The sequence below is a fragment of the Oncorhynchus masou genome, unplaced genomic scaffold, assembly GCF_036934945.1.
Source record: "Oncorhynchus masou masou isolate Uvic2021 unplaced genomic scaffold, UVic_Omas_1.1 unplaced_scaffold_916, whole genome shotgun sequence".
Lineage (NCBI taxonomy): Eukaryota > Metazoa > Chordata > Actinopteri > Salmoniformes > Salmonidae > Oncorhynchus > Oncorhynchus masou.
In genome coordinates this window covers 117,502-140,952 of record NW_027015637.1, presented here as the reverse complement: position 1 = coordinate 140,952, position 23,451 = coordinate 117,502, and the positions used below count along the sequence as shown (strand labels likewise).

General features: G+C 47.4%; 2 protein-coding genes across 2 annotated transcripts in view; one reads left to right on the top strand and one right to left on the bottom strand.

The window, feature by feature from the left end:
- Positions 1-1,804: 1,804 nt before the first annotated feature.
- On the bottom strand, positions 1,805-13,641 carry LOC135538137 (uncharacterized). The gene is made up of 6 exons (XM_064964112.1): positions 12,877-13,641; positions 9,657-9,746; positions 9,238-9,406; positions 6,027-6,455; positions 4,776-5,816; positions 1,805-2,383 (listed from the first exon to the last, which is right to left on the bottom strand). Exons 1-6 carry the CDS (start codon positions 13,026-13,028, stop codon positions 2,339-2,341), a joined length of 1,926 nt encoding a protein of 641 aa, XP_064820184.1. The 5' UTR covers positions 13,029-13,641; the 3' UTR covers positions 1,805-2,338.
- Positions 13,642-18,586: 4,945 nt separating this feature from the next.
- dapk2a (death-associated protein kinase 2a) overlaps positions 18,587-23,451 on the top strand; it is a 31,223-nt gene continuing 26,358 nt past the window's right edge. The window contains exons 1-2 of the mRNA XM_064964111.1: positions 18,587-18,748; positions 19,371-19,516. Coding sequence (XP_064820183.1) covers positions 19,443-19,516 — 74 coding nt within the window. The 5' untranslated portion in view covers positions 18,587-18,748; positions 19,371-19,442. The remainder of the gene's footprint in view (positions 18,749-19,370; positions 19,517-23,451) is intronic.

The window sequence follows — 23,451 nt, the reverse complement described above, 5'->3', positions numbered from 1 at the left end:
GTAGAGACCCTGTGGAAGGCTTTCAACACCTTGTAGAGTCCCTGTAGAAGGCTTTCAACACCTTGTAGAGTCCCTGTGGAAGGCTTTCAACACCTTGTAGAGACCCTGTGGAAGGCTTTCAACACCTTGTAGAGTCCCTGTGGAAGGCTTTCAACACCTTGTAGAGACCCTGTGGAAGGCTTTCAACACCTTGTAGAGACCCTGTGGAAGGCTTTCAACACCTTGTAGAGTCCCTGTGGAAGGCTTTCAACACCGTGTAGAGTCCTGTGGAAGGCTTTCAACACCTTGTAGAGTCCCTGTGGAAGGCTTTCAACACCTTGTAGAGTCCCTGTGGAAGGCTTTCAACACCTTGTAGAGTCCCTGTGGAAGATTTTCAACACCTTGTAGAGACCCTGTGGAAGGCTTTCAACACCTTGTAGAGTCCCTGTGGAAGGCTTTCAACACCTTGTAGAGACCCTGTGGAAGGCTTTCAACACCTTGTAGAGTCCCTGTGGAAGGCTTTCAACACCTTGTAGAGACCCTGTGGAAGGCTTTCAACACCTTGTAGAGACCCTGTGGAAGGCTTTCAACACCTTGTAGAGTCCCTGTGGAAGGCTTTCAACACCTTGTAGAGTCCCTGTGGAAGGCTTTCAACACCTTGTAGAGACCCTGTGGAAGGCTTTCAACACCTTGTAGAGACCCTGTGGAAGGCTTTCAACACCTTGTAGAGACCCTGTGGAAGGCTTTCAACACCTTGTAGAGTCCCTGTGGAAGGCTTTCAACACCTTGTAGAGACCCTGTGGAAGGCTTTCAACACCTTGTAGAGACCCTGTGGAAGGCTTTCAACACCTTGTAGAGACCCTGTGGAAGGCTTTCAACACCTTGTAGAGTCCCTGTGGAAGGCTTTCAACACCTTGTAGAGTCCCTGTGGAAGGCTTTCAACACCTTGTAGAGACCCTGTGGAAGGCTTTCAACACCTTGTAGAGACCCTGTGGAAGGCTTTCAACACCTTGTAGAGACCCTGTGGAAGGCTTTCAACACCTTGTAGAGTCCCTGTGGAAGGCTTTCAACACCTTGTAGAGTCCCTGTGGAAGGCTTTCAACACCTTGTAGAGTCCCTGTGGAAGGCTTTCAACACCTTGTAGAGTCCCTGTGGAAGGCTTTCAACACCTTGTAGAGACCCTGTGGAAGGCTTTCAACACCTTGTAGAGACCCTGTGGAAGGCTTTCAACACCTTGTAGAGTCCCTGTGGAAGGCTTTCAACACCTTGTAGAGTCCCTGTGGAAGGCTTTCAACACCTTGTAGAGACCCTGTGGAAGGCTTTCAACACCTTGTAGAGACCCTGTGGAAGGCTTTCAACACCTTGTAGAGTCCCTGTGGAAAGCTTTCAACACCTTGTAGAGTCCCTGTGGAAGGCTTTCAACACCTTGTAGAGTCCCTGTGGAAGGCTTTCAACACCTTGTAGAGTCCCTGTGGAAGGCTTTCAACACCTTGTAGAGACCCTGTGGAAGGCTTTCGACACCTTGTAGAGACCCTGTGGAAGGCTTTCGACACCTTGTAGAGACCCTGTGGAAGGCTTTCGACACCTTGTAGAGTCCCTGTGGAAGGCTTTCAACACCTTGTAGAGTCCCTGTGGAAGGCTTTCAACACCTTGTAGAGTCCCTGTGGAAGGCTTTCAACACCTTGTAGAGTCCCTGTGGAAGGCTTTCAACACCTTGTAGAGACCCTGTGGAAGGCTTTCGACACCTTGTAGAGACCCTGTGGAAGGCTTTCGACACCTTGTAGAGACCCTGTGGAAGGCTTTCGACACCTTGTAGAGTCCCTGTGGAAGGCTTTCAACACCTTGTAGAGTCCACGCCCCGATGAATTGAGGCTGTTCTGTGGGTGAAAAGGGGGTGCAACTCAATAATGTTTTGTACACTCAGTGTACAGCTTCACTAGTTTCTCTCTCTCTCTCTCTCTGCTCAAGACAGCTTGAGTTTCAATTTCCAAGTACAATCAATGTGGAGATAAGGGAAAATGCATTTAATTTATATTTGCTAATAAAACACATTTAACACAGAGATAACACAAGTCTGCACATTTCCTAAATACAATAACATTGACCAAAGAATTGTCTTCCTGCTGAATCTGCAGGGTGCTGATTGGTTGCTTGCTGAATCTGCAGGGTGCTGATTGGTTTGTTGCTGAATCTGCAGGGTGCTGATTGGTTTGTTGCTGAATCTGCAGGGTGCTGATTGGTTTGTTGCTGAATCCTCAGGGTGCTGATTGGTTGCTTGCTGAATCTGCAGGGTGCTGATTGGTTTGTTGCTGAATCTGCAGGGTGCTGATTGGTTTGTTGCTGAATCTGCAGGGTGCTGCTATTTCTTCTTGTATTCAGGGAATAATTTTCTCCATGTGATATTCTGCATAGCAACAGAATCAATAGAATATATATTGATCATTATACAGTGTGGGTATATACAGTACCAGTCAAAAGGTTGGACACACCTACTCATTCAAGGGTTTATCTTTATTTTTAATATTCTCTACATAAATTCCATCATTTGGTGTTTTGTTGATGGTGGTGGAAAACACTGGTCTCAGTCACCACTCCAGAAACTCCCATAAGTGTTCAATTGGGTTGAGATCTGGTGACTGAGACACACACACACACACACACACACACACACACACACACACACACACACACACACACACACACACACACACACACACACCTTTAAACCCCTCATGCTCCATTTGAGAGTCACTGAGATCCGAAAGTCACTGAGATCTCTTCTTCTATCCACGGTAACCAAAATAATGGACAACTGGGCATTTTTATACATCACCCTAAGCATGATGGGATGTTAATTGCTAATTAACTCAGGAACCACACCTGTGTAGAAGCACCTGCTGCTTTTCATATATGTTGAATGCCTCATTTACTCGAGTGTTTCCTTTATTTTACCAGTTACCTGGATGTCTGCAGTGAGTGCAGTCAGATGTTGGTAGGAACACATACAGTATGTTGTCGTTCACAGTTACACTCAAGTGTTTCCTTTATTTTGCCAGTTACCTGGACTGTATGTATTTACAGTGCCTTGCGAAAGTATTCGGCCCCCTTGAACTTTGCGACCTTTTGCCACATTTCAGGCTTCAAACATAAATATATAAAACTGTATTTTTTGTGAAGGATCAACAACAAGTGGGACACAATCATGAAGTGGAACGACATTTATTGGATATTTCAAACTTTCTTAACAAATTAAAAACTGAAAAATTGGGCGTGCAAAATTATTCAGCCCCTTTACTTTCAGTGCAGCAAACTCTCTCCAGAAGTTCAGTGAGGATCTCTGAATGATCCAATGTTGACCTAAATGACTAATGATGATAAATACAATCCACCTGTGTGTAATCAAGTCTCCATATAAATGCACCTGCGCTGTGATAGTCTCAGAGGTCCGTTAAAAGCGCAGAGAGCATCATGAAGAACAAGGAACACACCAGGCAGGTCCGAGATACTGTTGTGAAGAAGTTTAAAGCCGGATTTGGATACAAAAAGATTTCCCAAGCTTTAAACATCCCAAGGAGCACTGTGCAAGCGATAATATTGAAATGGAAGGAGTATCAGACCACTGCAAATCTACCAAGACCTGGCCGTCCCTCTAAACTTTCAGCTCATACAAGGAGAAGACTGATCAGAGATGCAGCCAAGAGGCCCATGATCACTCTGGATGAACTGCAGAGATCTACAGCTGAGGTGGGAGACTCTGTCCATAGGACAACAATCAGTCGTATATTGCATAAATCTGGCCTTTATGGAAGAGTGGCAAGAAGAAAGCCATTTCTTAAAGATATCCATAAAAAGTGTTGTTTAAAGTTTGCCACAAGCCACCTGGGAGACACACCAAACATGTGGAAGAAGGTGCTCTGGTCAGATGAAACCAAAATTGAACTTTTTGGCAACAATGCCAAACGTTATGTTTGGCGTAAAAGCAACACAGCTCATCACCCTGAACACGCCATACCCACTGTCAAACATGGTGGTGGCAGCATCATGGTTTGGGCCTGCTTTTCTTCAGCAGGGACAGGGAAGATGGTTAGAATTGATGGGAAGATGGATGGAGCCAAATACAGGACCATTCTGGAAGAAAACCTGATGGAGTCTGCAAAAGACCTGAGACTGGGACGGAGATTTGTCTTCCAACAAGACAATGATCCAAAACATAAAGCAAAATCTACAATGGAATGGTTCAAAAATAAACATATCCAGGTGTTAGAATGGCCAAGTCAAAGTCCAGACCTGAATCCAATCGAGAATCTGTGGAAAGAACTGAAAACTGCTGTTCACAAATGCTCTCCATCCAACCTCACTGAGCTCGAGCTGTTTTGCAAGGAGGAATGGGAAAAAATTCCAGTCTCTCAATATGCAAAACTGATAGAGACATACCCCAAGCGACTTACAGCTGTAATCGCAGCAAAAGGTGGCGCTACAAAGTATTAACTTAAGGGGGCTGAATAATTTTGCACGCCCAATTTTTCAGTTTTTGATTTGTTAAAAAAGTTTGAAATATCCAATATATGTCGTTCCACTTCATGAATGTGTCCCACTTGTTGTTGATTCCTCACAAAAAAATACAGTTTTATATCTTTATGTTTGAAGCCTGAAATGTGGCAGAAGGTCGCAAAGTTCAAGGGGGCCAAATACTTTCGCAGGGCACTGTATGTAAGAATTTTTTTCATTTTGCATAACATCGTGATGATCATTTTGTGTATCTAGATACTCAAGGACTATTTCACTAGTTCTTTTACCTTCTTGCCCCAAGTAGACTCCTTGGACTTCAGGTTCTCCAGCATCTCATAGGTGTTTCCCTCCTGGTCTGTGGCGGTGCTTTGTGTTCCCTTTAGGCCACCGTCCCCTGGGATCTGCTCATAGGTGTTGTCAGTAATCAGACGACGGGGAGGAGATGGCCCCTCTGGAACCTCTGCATACATACTCTCCTCCTGTTGGCTAGTCTGGTCCTGGGGGCTTCTGCCACGGTCCCCTTCTCTCTGCTTCTGTGGTCCCTTCCAGGGGGCGTCCCGGCCCTCACCAAGCCCGACAGAGGCCTGGTACAGTGGGTTGGTGCTCAGCTGATCCAGGCTTTGTGGTCCACCGTGGATCTGTGTCCGGGAGCTTTCCCTGGGGTCCTGAAGAGAGTAGGCGTGGCAGGTGAACCTCTTGGGGGGATTGGGGGAGTGAGAGGTGTTGGGGAGGCAGGGGATGGTTATCCTGTTGGAGTACCCCTCCTCCTCCTCCCCCTCCGGGGCGTCGTCCAGGCGGGGTAGAGAGCGGCTCCGTCCATCTGGCAGGGTCAGCTCAGAGTACATGACTCCTCCTGCTGCTGTGGAGGTGTTATTGAAGGACCAGGGACCGGTGCTCCTCCTCTGGTTCAGACTCCCAGTACTGGCCAGTCTCTCCACTTTGTTCTGGTTCGTGTGTATTTCTGCGTATTGGGTTTGACCGTGAGATGTGGTCTTGGTTTGGTCATGATGTATTTCAGCGTATTGGGTTTGACCGTGAGATGTGGTCTTGGTTTGGTCATGATGTATTTCAGCGTATTGGGTTTGACCGTGAGATGTGGTCTTGTTGTGGTTAGCATGTATCTCAGCGTATTGGGTTTGACTGTGAGATGTGGTCTTGGTTTGGTCATGGTGTATCTCAGCGTATTGGGTTTGACCGTGAGATGTGGTCTTGGTTTGGTCATGATGTATCTCAGCGTATTGGGTTTGTGCCGGGCTCCTGTCAGACAAGGTTCCACTCCGAGATTGGGTCAGAGGTGGGCCTCGCCTTGGGACCGGAGGTACTGCTTGCTAAAGACAGGACACAGGAAATACATTGGGATTTTAGTCATAGAATATTTCTGTATGAAATGTGCTGAGGTTAAAGATCACCAGAAGACTAACTAATACCACTGGAAATGTGTCCTGCACCACAGGTCATGACCCTGTCGGGTAACACCATGTCATCACGTCACCGCTTATAACCTGACTCCAGCCACCGTGGCGGCTAGCCTACTGTACCTGTGGGAGGGACTTCCTGCCAATGGATACTGTTGATGTCAACTTCCTGTTGTTGGTTTTGGGCGGTAGCACGGGTGGCACTGCAGGGGGCTGCCTAGTTGGCGGCAGGTCATTCCGTGGGTCATTCCGTGGGTCATTCCGTGGGTCATTCCATTGGTGCTGCTCATTCCGTGGGTCATTCCGTGGGTCATTCCGTGGGTCATTCCATTGGTGCTGCTCATTCCGTGGGTCATTCCGTGGGTCATTCCGTGGGTCATTCCGTGGGTCATTGGGATGGTCCTTTTGATGGTCATTCTGTTGGTGTTGGTCATTCTTCTGTTCGTTCTGCTGGTCCCAGTAACTTCTCAGGGCTCGGACACTGACCCCACCGGTCTTCTTCTTCTCTTTGGTCTCGAACTGCACCACATCATACAGCTCTCCTGAGCTTGACTAAAACACAGAACACAGAGAGACTGGGATGGCATGAGAAGATACAACACAGAGAGACTGGGATGGCATGAGAAGATACAGCACAGATAGACTGGGATGGCATGAGAAGATACAACACAGATAGACTGGGATGGCATGAGAAGATACAACACAGATAGACTGGGATGGCATGAGAAGATACAACACAGATAGACTGGGATGGCATGAGAAGATACAACACAGATAGACTGGGATGGCATGAGAAGATACAACACAGATAGACTGGGATGGCATGAGAAGATACAACACAGATAGACTGGGATGGCATGAGAAGATACAACACAGATAGACTGGGATGGCATGAGAAGATACAACACAGATAGACTGGGATGGCATGAGAAGATACAACACAGATAGACTGCGATGGCATGAGAAGATACAACACAGAACACAGTTAGACTGGGGTGGCATGAGAAGATACAACACAGATAGACTGGGATGGCATGAGAAGATACAACACAGATAGACTGGGATGGCATGAGAAGATACAACACAGATAGACTGGGATGGCATGAGAAGATACAACACAGATAGACTGGGATGGCATGAGAAGATACAACACAGATAGACTGGGATGGCATGAGAAGATACAACACAGATAGACTGGGATGGCATGAGAAGATACAACACAGATAGACTGGGATGGCATGAGAAGACACAACACAGATAGACTGGGATGGCATGAGAAGATACAACACAGATAGACTGGGATGACATGAGAAGATACAACACAGATAGACTGGGATGGCATGAGAAGATACAACACAGATAGACTGGGATGGCATGAGAAGATACAACACAGAACACAGTTAGACTGGGGTGGCATGAGAAGATACAACACAGATAGACTGGGATGGCATGAGAAGATACAACACAGACCACAGATAGACTGCAACACAAGCGGCACCGTAGGCTTCCTCTATCAGGCAAGGTTACATTTTAACCAACATTTTCCCAACTGTGAGGGACTGACTCTGTCATGTCATCGGTTCTCCTACCTGACAACAGTACGTAGAGGTGAGGGACTCTGTCATTGGTTCTCCTACCTGACAACAGTATGTAGAGGTGAGGGACTCTGTCATGTCATTGGTTCTCCTACCTGACCACAGTACGTAGAGGTGAGGGACTCTGTCATGTCATTGGTTCTCCTACCTGACAACAGTACGTAGAGGTGAGGGACTCTGTCATGTCATTGGTTCTCCTACCTGACAACATTACGGTAGAGGTGAGGGACTCTGTCATGTCATTGGTTCTCCTACCTGACAACAGTACGTAGAGGTGAGGGACTCTGTCATGTCATTGGTTCTCCTACCTGACAACAGTACGTAGAGGTGAGGGACTCTGTCATGTCATTGGTTCTCCTACCTGACCACAGTACGTAGAGGTGAGGGACTCTGTCATGTCATTGGTTCTCCTACCTGACCACAGTACGTAGAGGTGAGGGACTCTGTCATGTCATTGGTTCTCCTACCTGACAACAGTACGTAGAGGTGAGGGACTCTGTCATGTCATTGGTTCTCCTACCTGACAACAGTACGTAGAAGTGAGGGACTCTGTCATGTCATTGGTTCTCCTACCTGACAACAGTACGTAGAGGTGAGGGACTCTGTCATGTCATTGGTTCTCCTACCTGACAACAGTACATAGAGGTGAGGGACTCTGTCATGTCATTGGTTCTCCTACCTGACAACAGTACGTAGAGGTGAGGGACTCTGTCATGTCATTGGTTCTCCTACCTGACAACAGTACGTAGAGGTGAGGGACTCTGTCATGTCATTGGTTCTCCTACCTGACAACAGTACGTAGAGGTGAGGGACTCTGTCATGTCATTGGTTCTCCTACCTGACAACAGTATGTAGAGGGGAGGGACTCTGTCATGTCATTGGTTCTCCTACCTGACAACAGTACATAGAGGTGAGGGACTCTGTCATGTCATTGGTTCTCCTACCTGACAACAGTACGTAGAGGTGAGGGACTCTGTCATGTCATTGGTTCTCCTACCTGACCACAGTACGTAGAGGTGAGGGACTCTGTCATGTCATTGGTTCTCCTACCTGACAACAGTACGTAGAGGTGAGGGACTCTGTCATGTCATTGGTTCTCCTACCTGACAACAGTACGTAGAAGTGAGGGACTCTGTCATGTCATTGGTTCTCCTACCTGACAACAGTACGTAGAGGTGAGGGACTCTGTCATGTCATTGGTTCTCCTACCTGACAACAGTACGTAGAGGTGAGGGACTCTGTCATGTCATTGGTTCTCCTACCTGACAACAGTATGTAGAGGTGAGGGACTCTGTCATGTCATTGGTTCTCCTACCTGACAACAGTACGTAGAGGTGAGGGACTCTGTCATGTCATTGGTTCTCCTACCTGACAACAGTACGTAGAGGTGAGGGACTCTGTCATGTCATTGGTTCTCCTACCTGACAACAGTACGTAGAGGTGAGGGACTCTGTCATGTCATTGGTTCTCCTACCTGACAACAGTACGTAGAGGTGAGGGACTCTGTCATGTCATTGGTTCTCCTACCTGACCACAGTACGTAGAGGTGAGGGACTCTGTCATGTCATTGGTTCTCCTACCTGACCACAGTACGTAGAGGTGAGGGACTCTGTCATGTCATTGGTTCTCCTACCTGACAACAGTACGTAGAGGTGAGGGACTCTGTCATGTCATTGGTTCTCCTACCTGACAACAGTACGTAGAGGTGAGGGACTCTGTCATGTCATTGGTTCTCCTACCTGACAACAGTACGTAGAGGTGAGGGACTCTCCAAAGGGCTGGATGGGATGGACTCTGTAGTGCTCTATCAGTTCTGTGAGGCTGTGGTGAGGCTGGTCGTCCCCGGAGATAGCGAACAGCCCAGCTTGGTCCTGGTTGATCACAAAATGGCGGCAGCGGTCTTGTCCCCTGAGGAAGAATACAGGGTTAGTGAAGCGAGATGTGACGCCATGAGAAGATACAATACTGACTACAAACCTTGTTTTGGTGTAACAGTGTGTGAACAATCTGAAAAGGCTTTCTGTTCATTCCTTCCCCAACCCACTGTAGGCTAAGCTGCACATTTATTTTTTTTTATTTATTTTTTTAAAGGAATGAAATGATATTTAATGTTTTGTTATGAAGTGTTTTAGGTAACCAAACCAGTACGAGGAATCACTTGTATGAGAGGATGTATCCTATGGCTTTGTCACTGAGTCTGATGAGAAAACATCCCAGAGGCTTGTCTCTCAGCTGATCCTCTGCTTCCCTGACAGGAAGGGAGGAAGTAGAGAACAAAACACGCTGTCAACTGATTTCACAGGGAAATGAGCTTTAATATACTGTACAGCACATTGATACATATTGTTTTGTCTTTATCTCTTTCCCTCTTTTTCTCTCTTTATCTCTCTTTATCTCTCTCCCTCATTCTCTCTCTCCCTCTTTATCTCTCTCTCTCTCTGTCTCTCTGTCTCTCTGTCTCTGTCTCCCTCTCTGTCTCTGTCTCTCTGTCTCTGTCTCTCTGTCTCTCTCTATGTCTCTCTGTCTCCCTCTCTGTCTCTGTCTGTCTCTGTCTGTCTCTCTGTCTCTCTGTCTCTCTCTCTCTCTCTCTCTCTCTCTCTCTCTCTCTCTCTCTCTCTCTCTCTCTCTCTCTCTCTCTCTCTCTCTCTGTCTCTGTCTCTGTCTCTGTCTCTCTGTCTCTGTCTCTCTCTCTCTTTTTTTTTTAATAATCCATGACAGGCCTGATGGAAAAACAGAAAAGGTTCGGTCAAATTTCAAAATGTCGACAAAACAAAATACCCTAGACAACGTGGGATATTTTTGCTGTTGTGTGTGAGTAAAATTAATTATGCGAGAAATGTTGGTGGAAATGCCTTTTATGCACAGATATTGATATAACAACCATCGTATCGAAGTTAACTTGGGAGTCACGCGATGAGATGTAATGTGGTCCTCCCACTACGACTCGTTGGGGAAAACCATGCAGTTTTTAAGGCTACAGACCTTGGTTACCTACATGTTGTGTGGTCCTCCCACTACGACTCGTTGGGGAAAACCATGCAGTTTATTAGGCTACAGACCTTGGTTACCTACATGTTGTGTGGTCCTCCCACTACGACTACCTACATGTTGGGGAAAACCATGCAGTTTATTAGGCTACAGACCTTGGTTACCTACATGTTGTGTGGTCCTCCCACTACGACTCGTTGGGGAAAACCATGCAGTTTATTAGGCTACAGACCTTGGTTACCTACATGTTGTGTGGTCCTCCCACTACGACTCGTTGGGGAAAACCATGCAGTTTATTAGGCTACAGACCTTGGTTACCTACATGTTGTGTGGTCCTCCCACTACGACTCGTTGGGGAAAACCATGCAGTTTATTAGGCTACAGACCTTGGTTACCTACATGTTGTGTGGTCCTCCCACTACGACTCGTTGGGGAAAACCATGCAGTTTATTAGGCTACAGACCTTGGTTACCTACATGTTGTGTGGTCCTCCCACTACGACTCGTTGGGGAAAACCATGCAGTTTATTAGGCTACAGACCTTGGTTACCTACATGTTGTGTGGTCCTCCCACTACGACTCGTTGGGGAAAACCATGCAGTTTATTAGGCTACAGATTAGACATGAACTTCACAGGGTGGTGAAGGTGATGAGCTCAATGCTCCTTTCAAATAAATATTGACGGTCTTATTCTGGTGACATGATGATCGATGCTGTAAATAATAATCTCATTATGTAGGTTATACAGGCGTTCTAGGCAACAGCACATACCAGAGAGGGACACTTTTTGTTGTGTGAGAAAGAAATCTGTAGAGTTGATCATTTTATATTTATTTAACTAGGAAAGTCAGTTAAGAACAAATTCTTATTTTCATTGACGGCCTACCGGGGAACAGTGGGTTAACTGCCTTGTTCAGGGGCAGAACGACAGATTTTTACCTTGTCAGCTCAGGGACTCGAGTTTGCAACCTTTCGGTTACTAGTCGAACACTCTAACCACTAGTCTACCTGCCTCCCCTCCACTCTAACCACTAGTCTACCTGCCACCCCTCCAGTCTAACCACTAGTCTACCTCCCGCCACCCCACTCTAACCACTAGTCTACCTGCCGCCCCTCCACTCTAACCACTAGTCTACTTGCCACCCCTCCACTCTAACCACTAGTCTGCCTGCTGCCCCTCCACTCTAACCACTAGTCTACCTGCCGCCCCTCCACTCTAACCACTCGTCTACCTGCCACCCCTCCACTCTAACCACTAGTCTACTTGCGTCCCCTCCACTCTAACCACTAGTCTACCTGCCGCCCCTCCACTCTAACCACTAGACTACCTGCCGCCCCTCCACTCTAACCACTAGTCTACTTGCCGCCCCTCCACTCTAACCACAAGACTACTTGCCGCCCCTCCACTCTAACCACTAGTCTACTTGCCGCCCCTCCACTCTAACCACTAGTCTACTTCCCACCCCACCACTCTAACCACTAGTCTACCTGCCACCCCTCCACTCTAACCACTAGTCTACCTGCCGCCCCTCCACTCTAACCACTAGTCTACCTGCCACCCCTCCACTCTAACCACTAGTCTACCTGCCGCCCCTCCACTCTAACCACTAGTCTACTTGCCGCCCCTCCACTCTAACCACTAGTCTACCTGCCACCCCTCCACTCTCACCACTAGACTACCTGCGTCCCCTCCACTCTAACCACTAGTCTACCTGCCTCCCCCATAATGTGATGGAAACCCGCTCAAGCTGTATGTTTTATTTGGTACGTGGGAATCATGACACACAGCCTTTTATCTACAACAAGTTCATTTTGATGGCGCTGGTGGGGAAAATGTCTTTATTCTGATTTTAAAATGTTCACATGAACATCTGTTCGCCAATTGGATTTCGAAACCCACTGGCGCTTCAGTCTCTCTCTCTCTCTCTCTCTCTCTCTCTCTCTCTCTCTCTCTCTCTCTCTGTCTCTGTCTCTCTCTCTCTCTCTGTCTCTCTCTCTCTCTCTCTCTCTCTCTCTCTCTCTCTCTGTCTCTCTCTCTCTGTCTCTCTCTCTCTCTGTCTCTCTCTCTCTCTCTCTGTCTCTCTCTCTCTCTCTGTCTCTCTCTCTCTCTCTCTCTCTCTCTCTTGCACCATTTATACACATTACTCACTGACAAATGACAATTACTTGAGATAAAGAGCCTCAAACAAAAGATCCTTCTTTCTGCCTGTTTCCGTGGTTTTGAATCGACGGTATGATGTGTTACTACATTCAATGAAACAACATCCAAAACGTTACAGTTTGGAGTCAGAGAACTTCATTTGCTTTCAGACCTTCAAAATACCTCAAAACAGAGATCTGATCGGCTAAAGATCTGCTCAAATCCCTCATTATGCAAAGTACATCACTTACTTCCTGGTGGTGAAGCCTTGGAACCAATCGGGAAAGTTCCCTTTATGGAGGAGAATGAGAGGGGCCTGGGTCTCTGTAAACCACTTTAGAACCAGCTCCCTCAGTCCTCCTCCTCCTCCTCCTCCTCCTCCTCCCTCTGTTGTAGACTCCATATGAAGGTCCACACAGCTGGTCCTCTGTTCTATTCTATCTCTGCTCTATTCTCTCTCCCTGTTCTCTGTCTCTCTCTCCTTCCTCTCTGTCTCTCTCTGCTTTCTCTCTGTCTCTCTGTCTCTCTCCTTCCTCTCTGTCTCTCTGTCTCTCTCTCCTTTCTCTTTGTCTCTCTCTCTCTTTTCTCTGTCTCTCTGTCTCTCTCCTTCCTCTCTGTCTCTCTGTCTCTCTCTGCTTTCTCTCTGTCTCTGTCTCTCTCTGCTTTCTCTCTGTCTCTCTGTCTCTCTCCTTCCTCTCTGTCTCTCTGTCTCTCTCTGCTTTCTCTCTGTCTCTCTGTCTCTCTCCTTCCTCTCTGTCTCTCTGTCTCTCTCTGCTTTCTCTCTGTCTCTCTGTCTCTCTCCTTCCTCTCTGTCTCTTTCCTTTCACTCTCCTTTCTCTCTGTTTATCTTTTTCTCTTTTTCTCTGTGCCTCTCTCTCTGTCTCTGTCTCTGTCCTCCCTCTCTCTCTCTCTCTCTCTCTCTCTCTCTCTGTCTGTCACCAGGTCCAAGCAGCGTAGAAACAGCCGTCTTCTCAGTCCTTAACAGATTCAAAACAGGTTCAAAACAGATCCTAGAAGAATAGACACCAGGACATCGCTGAAGCACAGCACATCTTATACTCAGCACATACAGCAGCTCTGACAATGGTTGGAGATTAAGTGCCTCATTTTCATATTTTCCGTTGCACGTCATCCAGTGTGCGTGTGTGTGTGTGTGCGTGTGTTATACCTCTTCATGCGTATGTGTGTGTGTATTCATGCGTATGTGTGTGTGTATTAATGCGTATGTGTGTGTGTATTCATGCGTGTGTGTGTGTGTATTCATGCGTATGTGTGTGTGTATTCGTGCATGTGTATGTGTGTGTGTGTGTGCATTCATGTGTGTGTGTGTGTGCATTCATGCGTATGTGTGTGTGTATTCATGCGTATGTGTGTGTGTGTATTCGTGCGTGTGTGTGTGTGTGTGTGTGTGTGTGTGTGTGTGTGTGTGTGTGTGTGGGTGTGTGTGTGTAGGTGGGTGTGTGTGTTGATGAACAGTGCGATGAACAATGCCATTGTCTCAGTGTATCTTCTGCATGGGCCTCTACCAGCCCTTCTACCTCTATACCTGAGTCAGTCATTTACCTATCTGCCTTTCTGATTCCGTACCACACTGTGACAACGGGGCTCGCATGGAAATAAATACAAACTCTCTTTCCTGCAGTCAAATGACCCAGTGGCCCTGTGGGTGGAATGTTATTCATATTTTTAATTACTTATTTATTTTTTTACTGCCAGAAAATCAGGTGTTTCTATGTCAAACTGTTTAGTTATATTTCAGTCTTCTATGAAAATATATAAAGTGCAATATTGGGGTGAAAACTCAAGATGGAATACATTTCAACTCTATACCCTGAGAGGGAATAGTTTTTAACTCTATACCCTGAGATGGAATAGATTTCAACTCTATACCCTGAGATGGAATAGTTTTTTAACTCTATACCCTGAGATGGAATAGATTTCAACTCTATACCCTGAGATGGAATACATTTCAACTCTATACCCTGAGAGGGAATACATTTCAACTCTATACCCTGAGATGGAATACATTTCAACTCTATACCCTGAGATGGAATACATTTCAACTCTATACCCTGAGAGGGAATACATTTCAACTCTATACCCTGAGAGGGAATACATTTCAACTCTATACCCTGAGATGGAATACATTTCAACTCTATACCCTGATACATTTCAACTCTATACCCTGAGCGAGGCAGCAGCCCGGGCGTCGAGGATGTTGATTAAGGCAGCCCCCCCCCCCTGCACCTCTCTGATTCAGGGGGATTGGGTTAAATGAGGAAGACGTGGATGTTGATTAAGGCAGCCCCCCCCTTACACCTCTCTGATTCAGGGGGGGTTGGGTTAAATGAGGAAGACGTGGATGTTGATTAAGGCAGCCCCCCCCCCCCTTACACCTCTCTGATTCAGGGGGGGTTGGGTTAAATGAGGAAGACGTGGATGTTGATTAAGGCAGCCCCCCCCCTGCACCTCTCTGATTCAGGGGGGTTGGGTTAAATGAGGAAGACACATTTCAGTTAAAGGAAAACTGTTTAGGTCTCCCCCTGGAGCGGCAGGGTAGCCTAGTGGTTAGAGCGTTGGACTAGTAATTGAAAGGTTGCAAGTTCAAACCCCCGAGCTGACAAGGTACAAATCTGTCGTTCTGCCCCTGAACAGGCAGTTAACCCACTGTTCCTTGGCCGTCATTGAAAATAAGATTTTGTTCTTAACTGACTTGCCTGGTTAAATAAAGGTAAAAAAAAAAAAAACTTCTTTAAGCCCATAAACATGTGTGTGAGGCGTATACGTTGTTTCAAAGTAGATTTGTCTAGGACTACCCAGAAACCCTGTGACCCCTGATTTAACCCACGGCAGTAAGAGGTCATTAATGACATAACAGGTCATGAGTTACCCAGAAACCCTGTGACCCCTGATTTAACCCACGGCAGTAAGAGGTCATTAATGACATAACAGGTCATGCGTTACCCAGAAACCCTGTGACCCCTGATTTAACCCACGGCAGTAAGAGGTCATTAATGACATAACAGGTCATGAGTTTCCCAGAAAGCCTGTGACCCCTGATTTAACCCACGGCAGTAAGAGGTACATCTGGACACAAGCTGCTGACAGGTGTTGTATTAAAGCCATGTAGATTTCCTGTGACACCTAGAGGCCGTTTCATTGGCTCCTGAGAGACGATAATACGGACCTATGTGTCACAACACCGGTTTGAACTCTTCGCATTGACTCTGATTATGTCTGGATACAAGGAGATGTTTCTGCCAACCCTGAGAGAACATGTACCCCGTTAAATAACCCCTGTCTGTCTGTCTGTCTGTCTGTTAAATAATGTCTGCCTGTCTCTCTGTCTGTCTGTCTGTCTGTCTGTCTGTCTGTCTGTCTGTCTGTCTGTCTGTCTGTCTGTCTGTTAAATAATGTCTGTCTGTCTGTCTGTCTGTCTGTCGGTCTGTTAAATAATGTCTGTCTGTCTGTCTGTCTGTCTGTCTGTCTGTCTGTCTGTCTGTCTGTCTGTCTGTTAAATAATGTTTGTCTGTCTGTTTGTCTGTCTGTCTGTCTGTCTGTCTGTCTGTTTGTTAAATAATGTCTGTCTGTCTGTCTGTCTGTCTGTCTGTCGGTCTGTTAAATAATGTCTGTCTGTCTGTCTGTCTGTCTGTCTGTCTGTCTGTTAAATAATGTCTGTCTGTCTGTCTGTCTGTTTGTTAAATAATGTCTGTCTGTCTGTCTGTCTGTCTGTCTGTCTGTTAAATAATGTCTGTCTGTCTGTCTGTCTGTCTGTCTGTCTGTTAAATAATGTCTGTCTGTCTGTCTGCCTGTCTGTCTGTCGGTCTGTTAAATAATGTCTGTCTGTCTGTCTGTCCGTCCGTCCGTCCGTCCGTCTGTCCGTCCGTCCACAAATAAACAGATTAACTTACATTGGCGTAAAATGAGAAGATAAGTCTGAAACCAAGCTGCCAAACATTGTGATGTTTTCACTGTGTTCTCTGCTGGATAGATGCAACGTGATATATCATCCCCATAGTATGAGGGACTCCAGTCTTCCCAGCATCAATATCAATACCTGACGCTGTAATTACATTTACACAGAGTAGAGGATCTGATCCCATTGGTTGATTCTCATCACCCAGAGTACAGAATCTGATACCATTGGTTAATTCTCCTCACCCAGAGTACAGAATCTGATACCATTGGTTGATTCTCATCACCTAGAGTACAGAATCTGATCCCATTGGTTGATTCTCATCACCCAGAGTACAGAATCTGATACCATTGGTTGATTCTCTTCTATTATCTGTTCTCTGTCATTTCCACCACATCTGTCATCGGTCCTCTCCTGATCCACTACCTGAACCCATCGGTCATCGGTCCTCTCCTGATCCACTACCTGAACCCATCGGTCCTCTCCTGATCCACTACCTGAACCCATCGGTCATCGGTCCTCTCCTGATCCACTACCTGAACCCATCGGTCCTCTCCTGATCCACTACCTGAACCCATCGGTCCTCTCCTGATCCACTACCTGAACCCATCGGTCCTCTCCTGATCCACTACCTGAACCCATCTGTCATCGGTCCTCTCCTGATCCACTACCTGAACCCATCGGTCCTCTCCTGATCCACTACCTGAACCCATCTGTCATCGGTCCTCTCCTGATCCACTACCTGAACCCATCGGTCCTCTCTTTATCCACTACCTGAACCCATCGGTCCTCTCCTGATCCACTACCTGAACCCATCGGTCCTCTCCTGATCCACTACCTGAACCCATCTGTCATCGGTCCTCTCCTGATCCACTACCTGAACCCATCTGTCAATTCAATTTCAATTTCAATTTAAGGGCTTTTATTGGCATGGGAAACATATGTTAACATTGCCAAAGCAAGTGAGGTAGATAATAAACTAAAATGAAATAAATAATACAAATTAACAGTAAACATTATACTCACAAAAGTTCCAAAAGATTAAAGACATTTCAAATGTGATATTATGTCTTTATACAGTGTTGTAACGATGTGCAAATAGTTTAAAGTACACAAGGGAAAATAAATCAACATAAATATGGATTGTATTTACAATGGTGTTTGTGGTTCACTGGTTGACCTTTTCTTGTTGCAAAAGGTCGCAAATCTTGCTGCTGTGATGTCACACTGTGGTATATCCTGTAATATCAGCACTATGACCTTCTGGATCTCAGTTCTGTCCATTAGAAGCCGATACCTGATGCAGTATGATGACAAGGTGAAGATGTCTGTGTTCATGTTCTAGTGCTATTGTGCCCTCTTGTGGTATAGTTACTGCACTACACATCATGGCAGGGCTTTTCAATACCCCTTACTATAGAATACCATACTACATACACAGTGTCACATTTTTCACCCCCCTTTTGTGCCCAGAACAACCTCAAATCATCGCGTCAGGGACTCTACAAAGTGTCGAAAGCGTTCCACAGGGATGCTGGCCCATGTTGACTCCAATACTTCCCACAGTTGTGTCAAGTTGGCTGGACGTCCTTTGGGTGGTGGACCGTTCTTGATACACACAGGGAAACTGTTGAGAGTGAAAAACCCAGCATCGTTGCAGTTCTTGACACAAACCAGTGTTCCTGACACCTACTATCGTACATCGTTCAAAGGCACTTCAATATTTTGTCTTTCCCATTCACCCTCTGAATGGCCCACAGACACAATCCATGTCTTAATTTGTCTCAAGGCTTAAAAATCCTTCTTTAACATGACTCCTCCCCTTCATCTACACTGATTTGAAGTGGATTTAACAAGTGACATCAATAAGTGATCATATCTTTCACCTGTAATCACCTGGTTAGTCTATGTCATGGAAAGAGTAGGTGTTCTTAATGTTTTGTCCTGTCGTTGTATGTTGTAAGCAGTGGAAGAGAACACACACACACACACACACACACACACACAGAGACGTGTATTTGTAACTTTGAAAATAGACTCAGGGAAGGTAGCTCTATCCCGTGGTAACAAGTGACATTTAGTGTGAACCTGAGAGCGCGCGTGGTCAGTAGGGAAATGCCGTCGACACGGTGATCGGTAAACTTTGAAAAGAAACGAGAGTGAACGAAGAGGTTTGTGGACACGCTTTTGACGGTCATTTCAACATGGTAAGATCTTTTTAAAATGTCTCTATATTTCTATATCTCTATATTTTATTGTAATGGTAATCTGTATGCGTCATTTAAGGTGTTGCGTCGCACAATTCCCTTGATATTTGGTGATGCAGAAAGTCAAATCAAATGTCTCTACAATAAGTTGCTGATAAGAGTTGACCAACAGACCAGGAGTAATAGTATGGAATAACACTAGTTATAAACTGGGTGGTTCCAGCCCTGAATGCTGATTGGCTGACTGCCATGACCGTATACCACGGGTATGATAAAACGTTTATTTTTACTGCTCTAATTATGTTGGTAACCAGTTTATAATAGCGACAAGGCACCTCTTATTGCGTCGGTCGAACCTAACAGCCGTTAGCCATATACCACACCCCCTTATTGCTTAATTATAACGTTCTTCTCATAATTCATATATCGTAATGATTTTAAAATGAAGACACGTTTTTTTTGTATGTAGGCTAAATGTTTCTCTGATTCTGTGATGTTGGCCATGTTGTTGCACGTCGCCGTGTTTGTTATTGTACAACTCCCACCAAACACGACACTTCACCTGCTGAAATATCAGACATGTCATTATATTATTATTATTATATTATCTTCTTTTACACAGGGGTTACTTCTATAATGGACGGAACAGAGAACCCATCTATTACACATCATAACCACGGCATCGTCCCCGTCTATGACTGCAGGCATGGCCCTGTTCAAGCAGCAGACAGTGGAGGATTTCTACGACATCGGAGAAGAATTAGGAAGGTACAGTATTACGATAGGGGCGGAAGGTAGACTAGTGGTTAGAGTGGAGGGGCGGAAGGTAGACTAGTGGTTAGAGTGGAGGGGCTGCAGGTAGACTAGTGGTTAGAGTGGAGGGGCGGAAGGTAGACTAGTGGTTAGAGTGGAGGGGCGGCAGGTAGACTAGTGGTTAGAGTGGAGGGGCGGCAGGTAGACTAGTGGTTAGAGTGGAGGGGCGGCAGGTAGACTAGTGGTTAGAGTGGAGGGGCGGCAGGTAGACTAGTGGTTAGAGTGGAGGGGTGGCAGGTAGACTAGTGGTTAGAGTGGAGGGGTGGCAGGTAGACTAGTGGTTAGAGTGGAGTGGAGGGGGCAGGTAGACTAGTGGTTAGAGTGGGCAGGTAGACTAGTGGTTAGAGTGGAGGGGCGGCAGGTAGACTAGTGGTTAGAGTGGAGGGGCGGCAGGTAGACTAGTGGTTAGAGTGGAGGGGCGGCAGGTAGACTAGTGGTTAGAGTGGAGGGGTGGCAGGTAGACTGGTTAGAGTGGAGGGGCGGCAGGTAGACTAGTGGTTAGAGTGGAGGGGCGGCAGGTAGATTAGTGGTTAGAGTGGAGGGGCGGCAGGTAGATTAGTGGTTAGAGTGGAGGGGCGGCAGGTAGACTAGTGGTTAGAGTGGAGGGGCGGCAGGTAGACTAGTGGTTAGAGTGGAGGGGCAGCAGGTAGACTAGTGGTTAGAGTGGAGGGGCAGCAGGTAGACTACTGGTTAGAGTGGAGGGGCGGCAGGTAGACTAGTGGTTAGAGTGGAGGGGCGGCAGGTAGACTAGTGAGAGTGTTGTTCTGTTGACATGACAGTGAATGGGGTTGTTCTGTTGACATGACAGTGAATGGGGTTGAGATATCAGTGAATGGGGTTGTTCTGTTGACATGACAGTGAATGGGGTTGTCATGACAGTGAATGGGGTTGTTCTGTTGACTTGACAGTGAATGGGGTTGACATGACAGTGAATGGGGTTGAGATATCAGTGAATGGGGTTGTTCTGTTGACTTGACAGTGAATGGGGTTGTTCTGTTGACATGACAGTGAATGGGGTTGTTCTGTTGACATGACAGTGAATGGGGTTGACATGACAGTGAATGGGGTTGTTCTGTTGACATGACAGTGAATGGGGTTGTTCTGTTGACATGACAGTGAATGGGGTTGTTCTGTTGACATGACAGTGAATGGGGTTGTTCTGTTGACATGACAGTGAATGGGGTTGTTCTGTTGACATGACAGTGAATGGGGTTGTCATGACAGTGAATGGGGTTGTTCTGTTGACATGACAGTGAATGGGGTTGTTCTGTTGACAGTCACTCCTCACGCTCCAGTTTAAAGATGGCTTCCTTCTATCTTTAGAGATGTGTGTCTGTGTTTAATCACACAGCTACACTATGAAGGAGGAGTATCACTTTACCTCACTGTCTGACAGTAGAGGAAAAACACATGGAGTCACTGTCTGACAGTAGAGGAAAAACACATGGAGTCACTGTCTGTGCCCCTACGGGCCGCCTGTCCCCCCTGTCCCCTACGGGCCCCCTGTCCCCCCTGTCCCCTACTGGCCCCCTGTCCCCTACGGGCCCCCTGTCCCCCCTGTCCCCTACGGGCCCCCTGTCCCCCCTGTCCCCTACGGGCCCCCTGTCCCCCCCCCTGTCCCCTACTGGCCCCCTGTCCCCTACGGGCCCCCTGTCCCCCCTGTCCCCTACGGGCCCCCTGTCCCCCCTGTCCCCTACTGGCCCCCTGTCCCCTACGGGCCCCCTGTACGGACCCCCCCCTACTGACCCCCTGTCCCCTACGGGCCCCCTGTCCCCCCTGTCCCCCTGTCCCTCCTGTCCCCTACGGTCCCCCTGTCCCCTACTGACCCCCTGTCCCCTACTGACCCCCTGTCCCCTACGGGCCCCCTGTCCCCTACGGACCCCCTGTCCCCTATGGCCCCCCTGTCCCCTACGGGCCCCCTGTCCCCAACGGGCCCCCTGTCCCCCCTGTCCCCTACGGACCCCCTGTCCCCTACTGACCCCCTGTCCCCTACAGGCCCCCTGTCCCCCCTGTCTCCTACTGGCCCCCTGTCCCCTACGGGCCCCCTGTCCCCCCTGTCCCCTACGGACCCCCTGTCCCCTACTGACCCCCTGTCCCCTACGGGCCCCCTGTCCCCCCTGTCCCCTACTGGCCCCCTGTCCCCTACGGGCCCCCTGTCCCCCCTGTCCCCTACGGACCCCCTGTCCCCTACTGACCCCCTGTCCCCTACGGACCCCCTGTCCCCTACGGGCCCCCTGTCCCCCCTGTCCCCTACGGGCCCCCTGTCCCCTACCCCCCTGTCCCCTACGGACCCCCTGTCCCCTACGGGCCCCCTGTCCCCCCTGTCCCCTACGGACCCCCTGTCCCCTATGGGCTCCCTGTCCCCTAGGGGCCCCCTAGCCCCCCTGTCCCCTACGGACCCCCTGTCCCCCCTGTCCCCTACGGACCCCCTGTCCCCCCTGTCCCCTACGGGCCCCCCGTGCACTCTATAGGGAGTGCACTCTATAGGGAATACACACTCTTAAAGAAAAAGATGATATCTAGAACCTAAAAGGGTTCTTCGGCTGTCCCCATCGGAGAACCTTTTGAAGAACCCTTTTTGGTTCCAGACAAAACCTTTTTTGAGTTCCATGTAGAACCATTTACACAGAGGGTTCTACATGGAACCCAAAATAGTTCTGCCTGGAACCAAAAATGGATATACCTGGAACCAAACAGGGTTCTCCTTTGGGAATAGCCAAAGAACCCTTTTGGAACCCTTTGTTCTAAGAGTGAAGGGTGCAACTATGGTACACAGCCGCTGAACGGCCGTTGACTTAATTCCCTCGTCCTCTTGGTGTCCTTTCTTTGCTCTGTTGTATGTGAGGATAAAAGCCCAGAGCTGGGTCAGTACATCCAAGTATTGGATGTAATTTGAGGAGCGCTTGATTTAGCTCAGAGTGACTTCTGGTGCTGTTCTACTGGTTGCATTGTACAGGGGACATAGTACTAAATCAAGTGCAGCAAATTATTTCCCATAGGCTACCATAGGCTACCATAGGCTACCATATGCTACCATATGCCACCATAGGCTACCATATGCTACCATAGGCTACCATATGCTACCATAGGCTACCATATGCTACCATAGGCTACCATAGGCTACCATAGGCTACCATAGGCTACCATAGGCTACCATATGCTACCATAGGCTACCATATGCTACCATAGGCTACCATAGGCTACCATAGGCTACCATAGGCTACCATAGGCTACCATAGGCTACCATAGACTACCATAGGCTACCATAGGCTACCATAGGCTACCATATGCCACCATAGGCTACCATAGGCTACCATAGGCTACCAGTGAACACAGGTGTGTACAACAGCGAACGGTCTTTCGATGTGTTTAGTTGTCTGTGAAAGTGTATGATGTAAAAACCCCAGAGTTGTCAGGCTCAGCTCACTGCATTGGCCTCGACACTATGAATAGATCGGTAGCCGAGCAGGAAGAAATGTCTGAACATTCTGTAGGACAAAATGAGGTAACCCTTCACCTTCTGACTGCACCGTGGTTATTTACGGTATTTAAAGAGACAGTGTTTTCACCGCAACAGACATTAGATATGTAATATTGTAATAATACATGAAAATCCTCTTGATAACATACAGTCCAATCTGGCCTTCGTTGTAGGTTTTAAACATAGCATCCCATCTGACCATCGTCTGATCTGATTCTGTAGAGACCACATGCTGTAGGTGTTAACGTACCGTCCTATCTGGCCATTGTCTGATCTGATTCTGTAGAGACCACATGTTGTAGGTTTTAAACATAGCATCCCATCTGACCATCGTCTGACCTGATTCTGTAGAGACCACATGTTGTAGGTTTTAAACATAGCATCCCATCTGGCCTTCGTCTGATCTGAT